This window comes from Dipodomys merriami, unplaced genomic scaffold, assembly GCF_024711535.1.
Source record: "Dipodomys merriami isolate MVZ:Mamm:240054 unplaced genomic scaffold, mDipMer1.0.p SCAF_50, whole genome shotgun sequence".
Taxonomy (NCBI): Eukaryota; Metazoa; Chordata; class Mammalia; order Rodentia; family Heteromyidae; genus Dipodomys; species Dipodomys merriami.
Window position 1 is genome coordinate 2,370,471 of NW_027206069.1, and position 18,039 is coordinate 2,388,509.

The window sequence follows — 18,039 nt, forward strand, 5'->3', positions numbered from 1 at the left end:
GCTGGCACGTGGCAGGGCTCACCGTGACAGGCTTGGTCTTCTCCCAGTCTGACAGTAGGTCAGTGGTACGGCTTTCCACGGCCCGGTCCTCCTGCACAATCTTCATCTGCAGGTTTGCCACCTGCTGCTGGATGGCAGAGTCCTTCCTCCGCATGATGTCATTGAAAGCCCCCCACTCCCCCTCGATGTTGTCGATGTAAAGCCAGGAGGGGGGGAACTGGAACCTTTGTTTTTCCAGCAGACGTTGACCATTGCGGTAAAGCTTTGAGAATTGAATTGAAAGATTCATAGAATTAAAAAACAAAACAACGGAAAGGTATAATTAGTTTGACATTAAGACAAAACAACTGTCAAAACCTCTATTCTCCCACAGTTTTCCACCCTAACACGACTGCGCCAGAGGACAATGCACTGAAAGTGTGGCTCACTCGCCAGTTACTACACCGAGGTCCTGATGAGAACAGAGCATGGGAATGCTGGGCTTCGCTCTTTTATTTCAAACACAAAAGACCTCAAATCCTTGAAAACAAGGACAGCAAAGGACTGGTATATACAGCAGTAGCTCTCAGGCCTTGTCGGGCCTAGGAATTGCGTGCAGAGCTTTGCAAGCACAGACTCCAGGGCGCTACTGTCTGCACTGAATTGTAGTAAGGACATTAGGTGTCCTGACAGGTTACCGCCGAGTAAGGAAGGGTGCTTTACAGCTGGGTCAGGACATTCCCTACATTTTAGAAGCCCAAGCACACTGCTCTAGTCTGAGGGCTGCTATCTAGAGAGCTCACCTCAACTTGTTTCTCAAACTGTTTGATCTTCCGTTTCAGAGACTGCACGTAGGTGATGAAGGTCACAGCATCAGAGGTGCTGGCTGTGTCTACAGAGTGCTGCTCCAGCTCTTGGCGAGACTGTTTGGGGAAGGCACGTTTTATCACAGGGCTCAGATTCACCCACATCCTCACTACACAGGCAGACTTCTACCTCCTCACCTTTGAGATCTGGGAATGGAATTCTGTCATGTTTGATCCTAGCATCTGACCAAATTTGCTGAGAACTTCCTTATGCCAGGAGTCATACTTCAGGTTCACCTTGGATTGCACCTGAGGGGGAAATGCACACAAGGACGCCATCAGTTCTTCCTGCAGCCATGGTACAGGAAACTCCCCACCTTCCTTCTAGGAACGAAGCTGAACTCACCTTGCCATAATCTATAACCACTGGCCCAAACTCTTTCTTGGTTTCAGCATTGTCAAAAGTTCCTCTAGCCTTCCTGATCTGAACCAGCAGTGCCTGCCACTTGTTGAGATCTTCCCCAAGGCGGTTGTAGATGTTTTCAGCTTGCATATCCCACAGGCACTGATACTGAAGCCACACCTGCAAGTGGGATGCACAGTTAAGTATCACCGTTTAGGTTTTCATTTTATGGACTGTTACTAGTTACCACGTTCACGCTCCATTAAGAAGGCTCATGTTTTCATCACCACTACAAACTCACTTTAGAGTCTCAGAATCAGATTTAGTCTTCTCAAAAACCATAGTTAAAACCCCACGAGATGTATCTTACTGGTCACTCTTCACTTTGAAATAAGCCAGTACTATCTAGTAAACACTACCATGTATGGTCAAAATGTTTGTCCTGGAGTGCTGGGTACCAAACCCATGGTCGCTGAGCTACACTTATCTCTACCCTTAAGTGTCTACAATAGAGCACAGTGCATGTAGATGAAATCAGAAGCTGTGTACCTTAACATACTGCTCCACCTCGGTCACGATGCCCATGACTGCAGAATATGACTCTTCCAGGGCAACAGGGCCATCAGGCATGCGCGTTAAAGCATTCCGATAGAATTTCTCTTCTTCAGTCAATTCGTAATGCACGCCCACCTGACCAATGGAAGCCAGAAATGAACACCAAGTAGTGTGCACAGAAATGCTCATCACAGTCACCTTTAAACTCAGTATTTAAAGAGGATCACATCCTCTTACCTTCATCACAGCTAACCCAAGGCCTACTTATATTTAACCAATAAAAGGAGTATTAGTTCACCACACTGTACCACTATCTGAATGAGGTAAGAGCAGCTGAAGAGCACACAGAACTGTGTTCAACTGTGAATTCTTGCTACATGTATACAGATACTATTTTAAGTACAATAAGTAAAAAAAAAATCCTTGATCATGTGAACTCACAGTTTAGGAGAGGAAAAACAATAAAGGAATACGCAAAACATATACAGATAGGGAGAATTCTATGGCGAAAGGGCAGCAAGGAGAATAGGAAGGATGGGTGTGTGTGTGTGTGTGTGTGTGTTTTACTTGTTTTTCTGCAGTGCTGGGGCCTTGTGCATGGTAGGCAAGTGTTCTACCACTGAGCTATATAGTGATATGGCAATAGGAAGGATGTGTGTGTGTGTGTGTGTGTGTGTGTGTGTGTGTGTGTGTGTGTGTTACTTGTTTTTCTGCAGTGCTGGGGCCTTGTGCGTGGTAGGCAAGTGTTCTACCACTGAGCTATATAGTGATATGGCAATAGGAAGGATGTGTGTGTGTGTGTGTGTGTGTGTGTGTGTGTGTGTGTGTGTGTGTGTGTGTGTGTGTGTGTGTGTGTGTGTGTGTGTGTGTGTGTGTGTGTGTGTGTGTGTGTGTGTGTGTGTGTGTGTGTGTGTGTGTGTTACTTGTTTTTCTGCAGTGCTGGGGCCTTGTGCATGGTAGGCAAGTGTTCTACCACTGAGCTATATAGTGATATGGCAAGGCCTGATTGTATTTAAGATGAGTCAGGAAAAGGCCTTACCAGAGGGTGAACAACTATGCTGGGCATTGGTGGCTCACGCCTGTAATCGTGACTACTCAGGATTTAAGAATCACGGTTCAAAGCCAGTCCAGGTAGAAGTCCGAGAAACTTTTTCTTGTTGGTTGTGGGCCTGCTGGGCCCACTGTCCCAGAGCTCTGTTGCCTAATGTTCTACCACTTTGAGCCAAAGTTCCATTTCTGGGTTGTTTATTTTTTTTTTTTGGTCGGTCATGGGGCCTGAACCCTAGGCCTGGGGGGCCCTGTCCCTGAGCTCTTCCACTCAAGGCTAGCACTCTACCACTTGAGCCACAGCACCACTTCCAGCTTTTTCTACTTATGTGGTGCTGAGGAATCGATCCCAGGGCCTCATGCATGCAAGGCAAGCATTCTACCACTGATCCACCTTCCCAGTCCCCACTTCTGTTTTTTTTTTTTTTTTTTTTTTTTGGTCAGTCGTGGGACTTGAACTCTGGGCCTGGGCACTGTCCCTCAGCTCTTCAGCTCAAGGCGAGCGCTCTACCACTTGAGCTACAGCGCCACTTCTGGTTTTCTGGTGGTTTATTGGAGATAGGAGTCTCACGGTCTTTCCGGCCCGGGCTGGCTTTGAACCGAGATCCTCAGATCTCAGCCTCCTGAGTAGCTAGGATTACAGGCGTGAGCCACCAGCGCCCGGCTCCCACTTCTGGTTTTAAGTGGTTAATTGGAGATAAAGAGTCTCACAGGGACTTTTATGCCCAGACTGGCTTCGAACTGCTCAGATCTCAGCCTCCTGAGTTGCTAGGATTATAGGTGTGAGCCACTGGCACCTGGCTGAGAAAAATCTTACCTCCAATTAACCACAAAAGGCCACAATTAGAACTGTGGCTGAAGTGATAGATCACTAACCTTGAGTGAAAAAGGTCAGGGACAACACCTAGACCCTGAGTTCAAGCCTCAAAACTGACACACACAAAGAAGTGACAGCCAGGAAAAGACCAAAAGAAGGGATAAAGCAAGCCATGTGACTGTTACTCTCAGCAAATGCAAAGGCCCAGGGACCAGAGTACATTTGATCTGCATATCAGTGAGAGTTCAGTGTGCTAACAGAGCCTGCAAGGGGAGAAGCAGGAGGTAAGGCCAGAGAAGCAATGAGCAGCCCATATTAACATGGGGCCTAGCAAGCACTGTGAGCTGTCAGCTTTCTTGCTGAGTGAGACAGCAGATGGTTAAAGGGCTTCAAGAGAAGCAATGTCAGGATCAACGTAGAACTCAAGACTTTCAGATTTTAGGGGGAAGAGCAGCAGGAATGGCTGAAATGAAAGAGGATGGCACCTTAGATAGGGGAGTATCACAGAGCCCAAGTTGGGGGAAGGCTTACCTGGTACCTCTGACTCTGGATGCGGGGGAGGGACAGTACCACCATCTTCCAGGCAAACATTTCCTGGTATAGCTTGTATCTGCACTCCTCGATCGGAGGGTTCAGATAGATTACCTGATTGGTTATTCTTAGCTCATGAACAACGTTCTGTAAAACAAAGGTTTCATTTTCCCCTCAGCAATGTATTTCAATAAAATGCTTTCAATTCTTAACACCCACTCTAAGTTATCAAACTACTTATTTCTGAATCACAAAGTCTATGACTTTACGGGACAGGGTCTTACATAATCTCATGTTTCTCATTCGCCCCCTTTCAAGATCTTGAGTGGCTGGAGGTGGGAGTTGCTCATCTGTTGCTCACCTTTTCCCAGGTCCCTGTGCCTGGGCATGAATATACAACTAGTGCTTAGTGAGTACCCTGTAACTCCATATACCTGACACCTGAACCACATATGACCTCAGGCCTGAGAAACCAGTGCAGTCAATTTGGGGAGGGAAGCACTGGATGTCAGCCACAAAGGCACTGATTTAAGCATGCCAAGTTAAGCCTGTCATCTGCCAGTGTGTTAGGCTAAATTCCACCTCTGGCCAAGTGCTGATGGCTCATGCCTGTAATCCTAGCTACTGAGGAGGCTGAGATCTGAGGATCACGGTTCAAAGCCAGCCCAGGCAGGCAAGTCCGAGAGACTCTTATCCCCAATAAGCCACTCAGAAAACCGCATGTGGTGCTGTGGCTCAAGTGGTAGAGCGCTAGCCTTGAGCTGGAGAGCTGAGAGATATTGCCCAGGCCCAGGGTTCAAGCCCCATGACAGACAAAAAACAAAACAAAAGTTAAAAACAAAACAAAAAAAACAAACTGGGCTGGGAAGGTGGGTCAGTGATAAGAGTGCTTGCCTAGCATGCATGAGGCCCTGGGTTTGATTCCTCAGTACCACATACACAGAAAAAGCTGGAAGTGGCGCTATGGCTCAAGTGGTAGAGAGTAAGCCTTGATCAAAAGTAGCTCAGGAACAGGGCCCAGGCCCTGAGTTCAAGCCCCAGGACCGGCAAAAATAAACTCACAAACAACTAAAAACTTAAGAAAAAAAAAGAGTTTTTAACAACAATCCAGTTACTTCTCCTGGCTCACTCTTTACTGAGCTTCCGTTCTGTGAGACACAAGGCTGAAAGCACTGACCTAGGTCTGTCAACTACAGGGCAGACTAAGTCAGGTTACAAGGGAGCTAATCCAAAATACAGCATGATGTTTTGTCATTAACACTCGCTATCAGTGACACCTTCTCAGCTTTCTCTCCTGTTTCACAATCTGGACACTCGGGACAGTGGTGATCAGGTGTTCTACAGTAAGCTGCAGGGATTTGGGAAGGAGTAACAGCGGTGAACCACGTGACATCACACAGCACGTGGTTTCCTCACTGTAAATGAAAAGTTTGGCAACTACTGCTTGTTTTTCTCCTGTTTAGTGTGGGGGAAAAGGAGCCAGGGACCTTGCACATGCCAGGCAAGTGTTCTGCCGGAACTACATCCCCATCTCAGAGCCTTACGCTTGCTAGACAGGCAACCTACCACTTGAGTGGCACCTTCAGCCCTTTTCGCTTTAGTTTCTTTTTCAGATGAGATCTCTCTCATGCTAGGGCCAGTCTGAGACTCTGTTGCATAGCTGAAATTATAGGCACACGTCACCAAATAACGTATTTTGTTACTTGTTGAGATGAAGTCTTGCTAATAACTTTTTACCCAGGCTGGCCTCAAACCATGAAACTCCCATTTCTGCCTTCTGTTTTTTGTTTGTTTTTTTGGGCAGGGGCTCACTAAACAGTGCTCGGCTAGCCTGGCACTCATAATCTTCCCACCTCAGACTCCGGAGCACTGGGATTACAGGCTTGGCATTGCCACGCCTGGCTCCCATAGATACATGAGCAGAGCGTTTGCCTCTGCTTTCCCACAAGTGGATGCCATAGTAAGTACTCACTTTGATCTTTGGCTCTCCACCAGGCTTGTGACTAAGTTGTGGAGCATCTGTGTCCATGTCGACTTCTGCTTTATCTTCAGCCTGGCCCAGAAGCACCTGGGTCCAAGCCCTTAGGCCTGCTTGTAGACGGACGCCCAGTATCCTTTCAATCTAATTCCAAGACAATCAGAAGGCAGTAGATAAGTTTTGGATTAAAGATTAAAAGTTCTTCCTCGGATTCTGTCTCCCTTCTGTCACCTTCAGTCTCAGACAGCGCATCTCAGGCTGTGTTCTCCTTCCTGCTAACAGAATCACCAGTCCTCCGAAAGTATAGGGACAAGGAAGCAACACAGTGCAGCAGATGCAGTGAGGTCCTGAGGTCTGCTCAATACCTTAAGAACTCACAAAACCACCAGGCACCAGTGGCTCACGCCTGTAATCCTAGCTACTGAGGAGGCTGAGATCTGAGGATCACAGTTCAAAGCCAGCCTGGGCAGAAAAGTCCGTGAGACTCTTATCTCCAATTAACCACTAGAAAACTGGAAGTGGTGCTGTGGCTCAAGTGGTAGAGTGCTCGCCTTGAGCTGAAGAGTGCAGTGATAGCACCTAAGAACAGAGTTCAAGCCCCACGACTGACCAAAAACCAAAAACCTCTCCAAAACTCACAAAACCAAAGTGCTTTTGTGGGGCTGGAGAGGTAGCTCGGTGGCACAATGCTCGCCTCACATGTGCCAGGTCCCGGCTTCCATCCCCAGCAGAACACATGCACATGTGTGAAAACCCACACTCTGTCTTTTTCTCCTGGAAGTCTCAGACATAAAATAAGAAAAACAGTAATTTTGGAGATGAAATCATTTTCTTTCAACAAAGAGAAAGCCTTCTTGTGATCCAGAATGAGACAAAAGTCTATGAACAGGAGGACCCCTGCACACCTTTGTCAGCGTATGTCTTGGGCCACACAGCTGTTCTGGGCCAGCTCCAGGGACTTTCAGTACATTTGTGGACTGGGAACTCTCTTCTGCTGGTGTCCCTTGTGTGGTGTGGATAGAAGCAACTGATCTCTCCATTTTCAAAAAGAGAGATGGAAAACTATAGCTTGAGACCTGACCAGGCCACTGACCTGCAACCTCTGCTGTAAAACGTGCCCCAGCCAGGCCACTCCGTATGTGCCGAGGCTCAGTCACACTGGTGAGCAAACACACACCTTCGCCCTCACCCTCAGGGGTGAGCCGAAAGCCTCTACACTAGGAACAAAGGGTGTTTTGTAGTTGGGCATTTCTTTCTAAACCAGGCTGTGGAAGAGCAGGGTCTGAGCACGGTGCCCAGAGGGCTAGGGAAGACTGTGAAGTATCCAGCAGAGAAAGGGACTCATCCTGTATAGTGCCCAGCTGGGAAATGCATGGGTAGGACACCCAGTATCACAACTCAGCTCTAGATTAACCGGGATTCCATGGGGAGCTGGGTCATCCCAGGGAACTTATAAGGAAAGTGCTGAAAACACCCCAACCATCCCTCGCCTCACCTCCATATCGAGCTTGTTGACCCAGATAGGCAGGTTGGAGTACGAGTGCAGATTCAAGTCATCCACGGCTTTCTGGACTCTGTTTAGGATCTCAGAGAAAGTCTTATGATCATACATGCAGGTTTCTAAGGAACGGACTTCCAAGTCTATTTTTTCTTCAATAATCAGGAGATCATCCACCTAAAGAAAAATGCACTCAATACTTAAATGGCCACTTGCTCTAGTCTACTTTTACACTTCTTCTCAGGAAACTCACACGGGCTCGAGGCAGAAGTCCCTTCCTTCCACAGCTTAGCCTAGCCGATGGACTGCAGGCAGGCCTCACCTCCATGTCCCCACTGGGGGAGGGGCAAGTGGGGTGTCACCAGCTTCTCTCCCCTACTCCTCCACAGGAGGGTTCTCTGATCTCTATGTCTGAGTGCCCCAGGGAGGCAGCCTGGGCACAGCTACATGTTCTGGGCCAGGAGATCTACAACTGTCCAGCTGGGCTGGAGACTGGGAGTCTGACGAGAGGAAAGCGGACGAGCACTCGCAGCTGTGGATCTAGCCATGCTTCCTCCAGCCACAGGGGTGTGCTCTTGCTTGGCCTGTCAGCCTCCCATGTCCTCTCTCTGGGATTCTGAACACAGGGTTGCTCACAGCCTCCCTGCAGCCCCACCCCCACTGGAAGCATCAGTCACCAACCATGCCGGCTATCTGTGGAAGAGCTGGCCTGTGTGCGCTGACTTAGTACCATCTATACTCCTGAGCATTGGGAGACAGTACCTTTTCCTGGAAGTTGAAGACTGTCTCTGCGAGGCGCTGCACGTAGGGGTCGAGCTTGTAGGATTCCCACACCAAGGCAATGCCCTCTGCGATCAAGGCCTGCACTTCCTTTTTCAAGCCGGCAACCAACAGGGAAATGGTGTTCCGCTCCTCCACTTTCTCGCAGGTTCGCTCATATGTCCGGACGCTTTCAATCAGGGAGATGGCAAACGGGTAAAGCTGGTTGGCTTGGTGGGCCTTGTTCACGATGGCCAACGGGACCCGGAAGCCGAGCCACTTGAGGTTCCGGACTTCTTTTGAAAGTGTGATGATCTCGGGAAGAAAGTTCACTTTGAGTTTAAGGACATTTCCAGTTCGGCCCCGAACACGGGTGCTTTCAATGGTGAAGATGCGCCCTGACACGCCCAGGTTGCGCTGCTGTACCTTCCTTGCCCAGTCGTCAAAGATCTCCTGGGTGTTGAGCTTCATGCGGAAGCTGTCTCCGTCCTGCTTCAGTTTTTGTCCTTCCACATGGTTCTCCCAGCCCTTGCCCAGGACATCTTCCACTCGCTTCATGTAGGCAGTGAGCTGTCTGTCAATCTGTTTAGCCCAGATGATAGACCCTGACACAGGGGGCAGATCACGAACGTGACTCATCTTACAAGCCTGACTTTGTGGATACTGGACCTTGAACTTGTCGTGCAGAGATTCAATGTCATCTTTAACCCGCTGGATCAACTGGGTCTGGTATTCACGGATAGCCCCACGGATGTGAGGTCGGACAAACAGCGCATTGAACCTGGAGAAAATCCTGAACATCTCGTTGGCATTCTTGGCTGTGCCGAGCTGATCTCGAAGGCGCGCCGTGATGCGGGTCTCCACTCGGTCAATCCTCTCGTCGTACCTCTTCATCGCTGCCTCCCAGGCCTCTGTGCCTTCTTTGGAGACGTCTAGCCCATCGACTTCCTTGACATTCTCGTAAGCCAGATTCACCTCTTCAATAGCGTTGGCGTCCGCAGCATCGAAGAGAACCTCCGCCACCTTCATGTCTTGGGGTTCAGGAACCTCACCTTGATTCTGCTGTGCAACAGCTGTGACCTAAAGGAAAAAAATTGTAAAAATGACTGTGAAAGAGATTTAGTTTTTTTTCTTTTCTTTTTTTTTTTGTCGGTTGTGGGCCTGAACTCTGGGCCTGGGCACTGTCCCTCAGCTCTTCAGCTCAAGGTTAGCCCTCTACCACTTGAGCCACAGCTCTACTTCCGGCTTTTTCTGCTTATGTGGTGCTGAAGAATCGAACCCAGGGCCTCATGCATGCAAGGCAAGCACTCTAGCACTGAGCCACCTTCCCAGCCCAGATTTAGTTTTTTTTGTACATATCCCACAGGATTATCTGTCAGCAACATGGACAATTATGTATTTTAGTCAAACATTTTATAATCACAACAAAGCCAAGTAGAACATTAATTTTGGGGGGAGGGGGCAGGTCGAGGGGCCTGAACTCTGGGCCTGGGCACTGTCCCTCAGTTCTTCAACTCAAGGCTAGCGCTCTACCACTTGAGCCACAGCGCCACTTCTGGCTTTTTCTGCTTATGTGGTTCTGAGGAATCGAACCCAGGGCCTCATGCCTGCAAGCCAAGCATTCTACCTCTGAGCAACGCACCTTCCCAGTCCCTAAAACACTAAAATTTTAACCTTGCACCACAAGTTTTTTGATGGGGCTGAGAAGGTGGCTCAGAGGGGCTCAGTAGTACAGCGCTTGCCTTGAATGCATGAGGCCCTGGGTTTGATTCCTCAACACCACACAAGCAGAAAAAGCCGGAAGTGGTGCTGTGATTCAAGTAGAGTACTAGCCTTGAGCTGAAGAGCTGAGGGACAGCGCCCAGGTTCAGAGTTCAGGCAAAAAAAAAAAAAGTTTTGACAATATAGTTTCGTTGATTAATCTTGAATTTTTTTTGTAGTAATGAGGTTTAAACACAGGGCCTTCCGCTTCTAGCCCTGATTTTTCTTTTCTTTTTTGGTGCTGGTACCAGGCAGAACCTAGAGCTTCAAGCTTTTGCTAAGCTTTTTTGCTCATGGCTGGTGCTACATCGCTCAGGCCAGGCCTCTAGCTTAGGGCTTTTGCTGGTTAATGGTGGCAAGTCTCAGACTGTCCTGCCAAGGATGGCTCTGAACTAAGATCCTCCAGGTATCAGCCTCCTAGATAGCAAGGTTATAAATAGGGTTAGAGGGTTAGCTACTAGTGGCCAGTGTGGGTGTTGCTTTTTTAAAGGAAGAAAAGACCTGCTGAAGCAGGTGACTTCAGAAAGGAAAAAGAAAATACAAAGAAAATTTTATTCAGTTCTTTTAACACATCTTGGGAATATACAATTTTAATCCACTGTTTACCAAAGAGGGCTCTGAGAAGAAAGGTTAAATAATGTGTTCAATTTACACAGTTAGTAAATGGTTAAATTGGGATTTAAACCTAGGAAGTGTGGCTCTAGGGTCTAATGCAAAAGGAAGGAAGGAAGGAGAGAACAGAAAGCATTAAATATTTGGAATAAAAAAATATAGAAATATCACATGTAAAAGACAACAGTGACAAGACCAAAATGCAGTTAAAGAATAATAAGTACTTAGCGCAAAATAGAAAAAAGTACTTAGAACCATGATCCTCAGATCTCAGCCTCCACAGTAGCTAGAATTAGCCACCAGTGTCTGGCTAGAAATAGTTCTTTTTTTTTTTTTTTTTTTTGGATCTGGTCCTGGGCCTGGGCACTGTCCATCAGCTCTTCAGCTCAAGGCTAGCACTCTACCACTTGAGCCACAGTGCCACTTCCAGCTTTTTTTTTTCTTTTTTCTTATGTGGTGCTGAGGAATCGACCCCAGGGCCTCATGCATGAAAGGCAAGCGCTCTACCACTGAGCCACCTTCCCAGCCCCTAGAAATAGTTCTTAAAGAAATAAAGTACTCATAGCTGAGCACCAGTGGCTCACGCCTGTAATCCTAGCTACTCAGGAGGCTGAGATCTGAGGAACACGGTTCAAAGCCAGCCTGGGCAGGAAAGCTCATGAGACTCTAATTTCCAATAAAACACTAGAAAACTGGAAGTGGCTCTGTGGCTCAAGCAGTAGAGAGCTTGCCTTGAGCAGAAGAGCTGAGGGACAGCACCCAGGCCCAAAGCTTAAGCCCCACAACTGACAAAATAAAAAAGGAGGAAAACTGTCAACCCTCCGTACATCCCTGTTACAATAACAGTTTTAAAAGGCAACACAATATGCACGTATGAGGTTTTAGAATGCAGTCATACCTGTGGCCTCAGGACCCTGACAATGACAGCTCTCAGCTGTTCATGCTGGCGCCTAAATTTCCTCATCTGGTCCAGGCGAGCCTGGAGCTTCCTGTGAGCAGGATTAATACGCCACACCATCTTCAGATTTTCCTCCCTCTTTCTCTTGACGATGTCTCTGAGCAACACCTGCAGTTTCTCATACTCATCATCCCAAGTCTGGAAGACTTCGAAGCAAGCTACCATAACCTATAATGCAATTTAAGAAAAGGAGCTTAGCACTGGAACAGATTTCTTTTCACTGCCTGGAGGTGGGTTTCGTGAGGTTAAACTTACTTTTTCAAATTCCTCATAAGCAACGTGCATTAATTTTCTTGTGCCCAATACTTTGAGTAACTGAGAACTCAAATCTCTCGAAATTGCCTCCACCAAACGCAGGGCCCTCTGAATGGGATACTTTGTGTTTCGGATTTTTCTCAGATGGGTGAAAATTGCAACAAGTGCCTGCCTTATTTTGTCCAGCTCGGTGGCAGAGAGCAAGTCATTGAGAGGGAAGTCTTTCATCAGCGGGTTGTAGTCATTCACGGTCTCCAATGCCTGCTTTAGACCTACATCAACGAGGAAACAGCTATAGGTTTTCACATAAAATAATAAAACTCAGAGATATATCCTAACAGGGAAACATTTTGATGCTATGATGCTACAAACCTTTAGAGACTGTTCATGGTACCTGAAAAAGAAGCATTACGGATAGCCTGAGTATAAGAGCACGCTCAACCCATGAGCACTCTCAATACTATGGGGAGAGCCTTGTCAGTTCACACACACACACACACACACACACACACACACACATTCATGCATGTGCTTTCTATGTCATTTATGCATAAGTTTAGAGATGCTAAAATGTTGTCATCCTTGAGAACACTAAAATGTAATTTCAGCCAGGCTCATGCCTGTAATCCTAGCTACAAGAGGCTGAGATTTCAGAATCGTAGTTCAAAGCCAGCCCTGGTAGAAAACTTACCTACAATTAGCTACTAAAAAAGACAAGGGCGGGGCTGGGAAGGTGGCTCAGTGGTAGAGCGCTTGCCTTACATGCCTGAAGCCCTGGGTTTGATTCCTCAGCACCACATAAGCAAAAAAAAAAAAAGACAGAAGTGGGGCTGTGGCTCAAGTGGTAGAGTGCTAGCCTTGAACTGAAGAGCTGAGGGACAGCGCCCAGGCCCAGAGTTCAGGCCCCAGAACCAGACCCCCCCCCCCCCCCGCAAAAAAAAGACAAGGGCTAGGAAAGTGGCTCAGTGGTAGAGTGCTTGCCTTGCATGCATGAGGCCCTGGGTTCAATTCCTCAGTACCACATGAGCAGAAAAAAGCCAGAAGTGGAGCTGTGGCTCAAGTGGTAGAGTGCTAGCCTAGAGCTGAAGAGCTGAGGGACAGCGCCCAGGCCCAGAGATCAAGCCACATGCACAACAACAACAACAACAACAAAAAAGTATTAAGAAAAGTCTCTAGGTAGGCATTCAGCATTAGTGAATGCCCAGATAAACTGTTCAACATGATCAGAAAGTAACCAAAGGTTCTACTTGAAATTTCTTCTAACATTTAAAATGTAGGTACCATACTTACCTGAGCGGAAGCAGGGAGGGAGGAGATGAACATGACAAGCAGTATACTTTAGTGTGTGCATGTGCGTGTGCGTGTGTGTGTGTGTGTGTGTGTGCATGCGTGCATCAGTACAGGGCCAGGGCTCTGTTCCTAAGCTTTTTTCCTTAAGCTAGTGTTCTACCACCTGAGTCACACCTCCACTTCTGGCTTTTTTGCTGGGTAAATGAAGTTAAGTCTCATAGATTTTTCTACCCAAGGCTGGCTTTGATCTGTCATCCTCATATGTCAGCCTTCTGAGATGTGAGATTCCAGGCGTGAGCCATCTGCATCCAGTAGACAAACAGTATACTTTTAATTACTTAACCAAACATGTCTCTGAGGTATAGAGCTGTAGAGAAATGCCTCACAATGCTGGGTAAAAAACATTTGTTTGGCCAGGTTAAACTTCAGTTAATCAGCAAAAAGCCAGAAGTGGAGGTATAGCTCAAGTAGTAGAGCAACAGCTTTGAATAAAAAAGCCAAGAGAGCTGGAGTTCAAGCTCTAGTACTGAGACACACACGAAAAACATTTTATTCAATATCACTCCCAATGTTTGGATTTACTAGATTTACTCTGACCACTTAGACAGAGGAAGAGAAGGCAGCATTGACCAACTCTGCTCCTACAGCTTCCCAGAGCAAGTATGTCTGCATGGTTCAAAATACCTTCCTGCCTGAGATTGTGAAAAGCACACGTATGTTTATACAGGAACCAAGCAGTTGATAAACAGAAGGAAAATTCCCAGTGCTCATCTCATTATCTTCATATTTACAAGTTGTCTTAGGTTCTCAAAATCCCTGAAGGGGAAGGAGTTATATAAAAAAACCATTTTAATTCTCTAGAACTAAAGGAAAGATGAGACAAAGCACGAGGAGGAAACCAAGCAGGTAACACTGTTCAAAAAGAAATATACAGGGCTGGGAAGGTGGCTCAGTGGTGGAGTGCTTGCCTAGCATGCATGAAACCCTGGGGTCCATTCCTCAGTATCACATAAACAGAAAAAGTCAGAAGTAGCACCGTGGCTCAAGTGGTAGAGTGCTATCCTTGAGCAAAAGAAGCTCAGGGACAGTGCCCAGGCCTTGAGATCAAGTCTCAGGACTACCAAAAAGAGAGAGAAAGAGAAAGAGAGAGAGAGAGAGAGAGAGAGAGAGAGAGAGAGAGAGAGAGAGAGAGAGAGAGAGAGAGAAATGTACACATTACCTGACTTATGTAACCCCCTCAGTACCTCACCTTTACAATAAACAATGACTACAACAACAACAACAACAAAAAACCCAGCCTCTGTGAGCTAGAGGCATGGCTCAAGTGGTTGAGTCCCAGCCAAGCAAATAAGGCCATTAGTTCAAACCCCAGTACCAGCAAAATAAAAACAAAACACTTGGCAGAATGGCTCAACTAATGGCCGGGTGTGGTGGCATACGCTTGTAACCCCAGGCTGGCCTCTGTACAAAACAGCAGAAAAAGGGGTTAGGAGTGTCTCAAGAGACAGAGCCCCTGATTAAGCAGCTGATGCCCTGAATTCAATTCCCAGTACTACCAAAAATAAAACACCAACAACTGTCAGGTACTGGTGGCTCACACCTGTAATCCTAGCTACACAGTAGGCTGAGAACTGAGGATCACAGTTCAAAACCAGCCTGGGCAGGAAAGTCCATGAGACTCTTATCTCCAATTAACCACCAGAAAACTAGAGGTAGAGCTGTGGCTCAACGTGGTAGAGCACTCGCCTTGAGCACAGCAGCTCAGGGACAGCACCTAGGCCCTGAGTTCAAGCCCCACAATTAAAAAAACACAAAACAGCAACAACAATCCAGGGCTAAGGCTGCAGCTCTGTAGGAGAGCATGCCTGGCCTGCACGTGGCCTGGGTCTGGTCCCACAGTAGACCTACTCATTTTCACCTACACTACAAAGATCTCTTACAACCCCGTCAGTAGCTAATGAACTGAGTTAGCTCCAGTTCTCACCTGTGTCAGTGTCGAAGCTAACGGTGGCATGGAAGCGCTTGCCATGCTTCAGGATGTCCAGAGTCAGGAGGACCTCTGGGCTCTCCCGCTTCTCCTGGATGCGGTATAACGCACGTTCCAAGTTTAGCCAAAAACTGATTTCCTGTAAGGCAGTTCCTGAAGCAGGATCTCGATCCAGTTTGGTCACCTATGAAGACAAAGTAACATTCAAGGATATTCACTACTTACCCAGAGAACAAACAAGTATTCCTGAAATGTACTGCAACTCCACATAGACTGCCTCCCTGTAAAGCGGAAGTGGTCTGCTTAGAGTCTGCTGGGGTGGATGCTCAGGGCTAGTGTGTTTACTGCACCTGACCATCCCACCCACACCCACACCTGCGCCGGTCCTGCGTGAGCACTGCCAGGAGAAGCAGGAACCACTTCCAGGTTATCCCACGAGTTACCTCCCTGACAAAAGCCCAGACCAGCTTCCCATAGATATCAAAGAGTAATCGAATTTTTACACAATTTTTCAATATTGTGTTCTTACTTTTTGTTTTTTGTTTTTTGGATTTTTTTTGGGTCCGGTCGTGGGGCTGAACTCGGCCTGGGCGCTGTCCCTCAGCTCTTCAGCTCAAGGTGAGCACTCTACCACTTGAGCCACAGCGCCACTTCCGGCTTTTATCTTTTTACTTATGTGGTGCTGAGGAATCAAACCCAGGGCCTCAGGCATGCAAGGCAAGCGCTCTACCACTGAGCTACCTTCCTAGCCCATGTGTTCTTACTTTTTGAATTTCTCGGATCCACCGGTTAACTCCGGATTGCAGTTGGTTAAGAAATGTTGGATCTTCAACTTTATCTCCAAAATCTGTAACTTTTGGCTTTTCTCCGCGTTCATAGCACTGTTTTGCAACATTTGTAATGACTGGGTGGATCGGGAGGCTGATCTCTGGAATCTCAATGTTCTGTTGCAAGTGAAGGAGTCCCATTTCAAGTTCTGCAATCTTCTTCTCAACGGAAGGAGCCATCTTATCACCATCTCTGCAAGGATAAAATATCCCAAAATTAGGGGACTAGGGTCTCCATAGGGACCAGCAGAGAGGAGTTACACCACCTTGATTTGCTAACTTCTCCTGGGCTCACAAATTTTACATCATCCTCCACACTGCCTGTGAACAAATTAAGTGAAATTACATTCAAACTACAGAAAGAAAGAAGGGATTTTACCTGTCTGCCTTGCCAGACTCTCTGATGTAGGACTTGAAAAAAGGAGCCACTGCATTGCTAATGAAGGAGTGAAGCGTTTCATAGGGAGAGTCTTCACTGAGCGTAAGAACGCGGAGCTGAGAAGACACTGGTTTATCTGCGTCAATCACGGGGGTGCGCTTAATGAATGCCAAACTAAGAAAAAAGCAGAGGGAGAAATTACACAGGACAAAGAATAGCATTTTCCTAATGATTCTTACAACCACAGCCTTTGTGTTACACTCAGATTCACTCACTTGAGGGTTTAACTTAACAAACATGTCAAGAACTGTTGTTCTAACTGGGAAGCTTACAGCGGCCTTTCTGCACTCAGTATGTGAGGGTGACTGAACCAACTCTGGGGTCATCGCATTCTCCCAGAAGTGGTCTTGAACTCAGTCTTGGCTTAAAAATTCCTGCCCTTGCTGGGCACCAGCGGCTCATGCCTGTAATCCTAGCTTCTTGGCAGACAATCTGAGACTCTTACCTCCAATTAACCAGCAAAAAACTGAAAGCGTTATGTATGGCTCAAGTGGTAGTATGCCAGTATTGAGCAAAAAAGCCATGGAAGACGGTAAGGCCTTTAGTGGAAGCCCTCGTACGGGCACAAGTGCGTGCGCATGCACACACGGGGAGACCCGGTCTTAAAGTCAGGGCTGGGCACTATCTCTAAGATTTTTTTGCTCAAGGCTAGCACTCTGCCATTTGAGCCACAGTTCTACTTCTAGCTATTCCTTGTTGTTGTTGGTTAACTGGAGGTAAGGTTCTCATGGCCTTTCCAGCCCATGCTGGCTTTGAACCTCCATCTTCAGGTCTCAGTTTCCTGAGTAGCTAGGATTACAGGTAGAGGCCATAAGCACTCAGCTATACTTACAGTATATTTCTTGTAGTGTTGGGGATCTGCCCAAGTCCTTGTGTGCACTAGTGCTCTACCACCAAACAACTTCCCCAGCCCAAGGACACCCAGGAGTTCAAGCTACTATACTTGGAACTCTTACGTAATACCTCTAGAGTGCTGGAATTCCAGACCTGGGCTTCCATACCTTGCAACTCTCCTGCAACCTTGAAATCACTCAGAAACTTCTGACAACAAAATCAATAATTATAGTACTTACGTATTTACATTTGCCTATTTCTACTAGATTAATTAATACCAACTTTCTGGAAGGTGAAAAGTCTAGTAAGATGCATTAAAAACTTTAACAATGTTTTGCATCTGAACTCCTAATGCTATCTTTAAAAGTTTCTCCTACAAAAAAATCAGACGAGCCAGGTATGATAGCAAATATCTGTAATTTCAGCACTTGGGAGGCTGAGACAGGAGGAGGCTTGCAAGTTTAAGGCCTTCCTGGACTACACAGAGAGTCCCTACCTCAAAAATACAAAAAACCTTGTCTAGCAAGCACAAGGTCAGTTCAATCCCTAGTATTGCATAAATAAATAATCTTGAAACAACAAAAATCAGACCAGTATAAAAGAACGTTTTCTAGTTGGGGCTGAGAAGGAGGCTCAGTGGTAGAGCGCTTGCCTCGCATGCATGAGGCCCTGGGTTCAATTCCTTAGCACCACATAAGCAAAA

General features: G+C 47.0%; 1 protein-coding gene across 1 annotated transcript in view; it reads right to left on the reverse strand.

Annotated features, from left to right (window-relative positions):
* Nucleotides 1-18,039, reverse strand: part of Dync1h1 (dynein cytoplasmic 1 heavy chain 1) — an 82,905-nt gene that overhangs the window by 46,822 nt on the left and 18,044 nt on the right. The window contains exons 3-16 of the mRNA XM_069997551.1: nt 16,443-16,616; nt 16,001-16,256; nt 15,234-15,420; nt 11,960-12,231; nt 11,645-11,872; nt 8,377-9,453; nt 7,612-7,791; nt 6,111-6,260; nt 4,139-4,285; nt 1,738-1,878; nt 1,192-1,368; nt 984-1,094; nt 783-902; nt 23-262 (exon numbers count right to left, since the gene is read on the reverse strand). Coding sequence (XP_069853652.1) covers nt 23-262; nt 783-902; nt 984-1,094; nt 1,192-1,368; nt 1,738-1,878; nt 4,139-4,285; nt 6,111-6,260; nt 7,612-7,791; nt 8,377-9,453; nt 11,645-11,872; nt 11,960-12,231; nt 15,234-15,420; nt 16,001-16,256; nt 16,443-16,616 — 3,460 coding nt within the window. The remainder of the gene's footprint in view (nt 1-22; nt 263-782; nt 903-983; nt 1,095-1,191; nt 1,369-1,737; nt 1,879-4,138; nt 4,286-6,110; nt 6,261-7,611; nt 7,792-8,376; nt 9,454-11,644; nt 11,873-11,959; nt 12,232-15,233; nt 15,421-16,000; nt 16,257-16,442; nt 16,617-18,039) is intronic.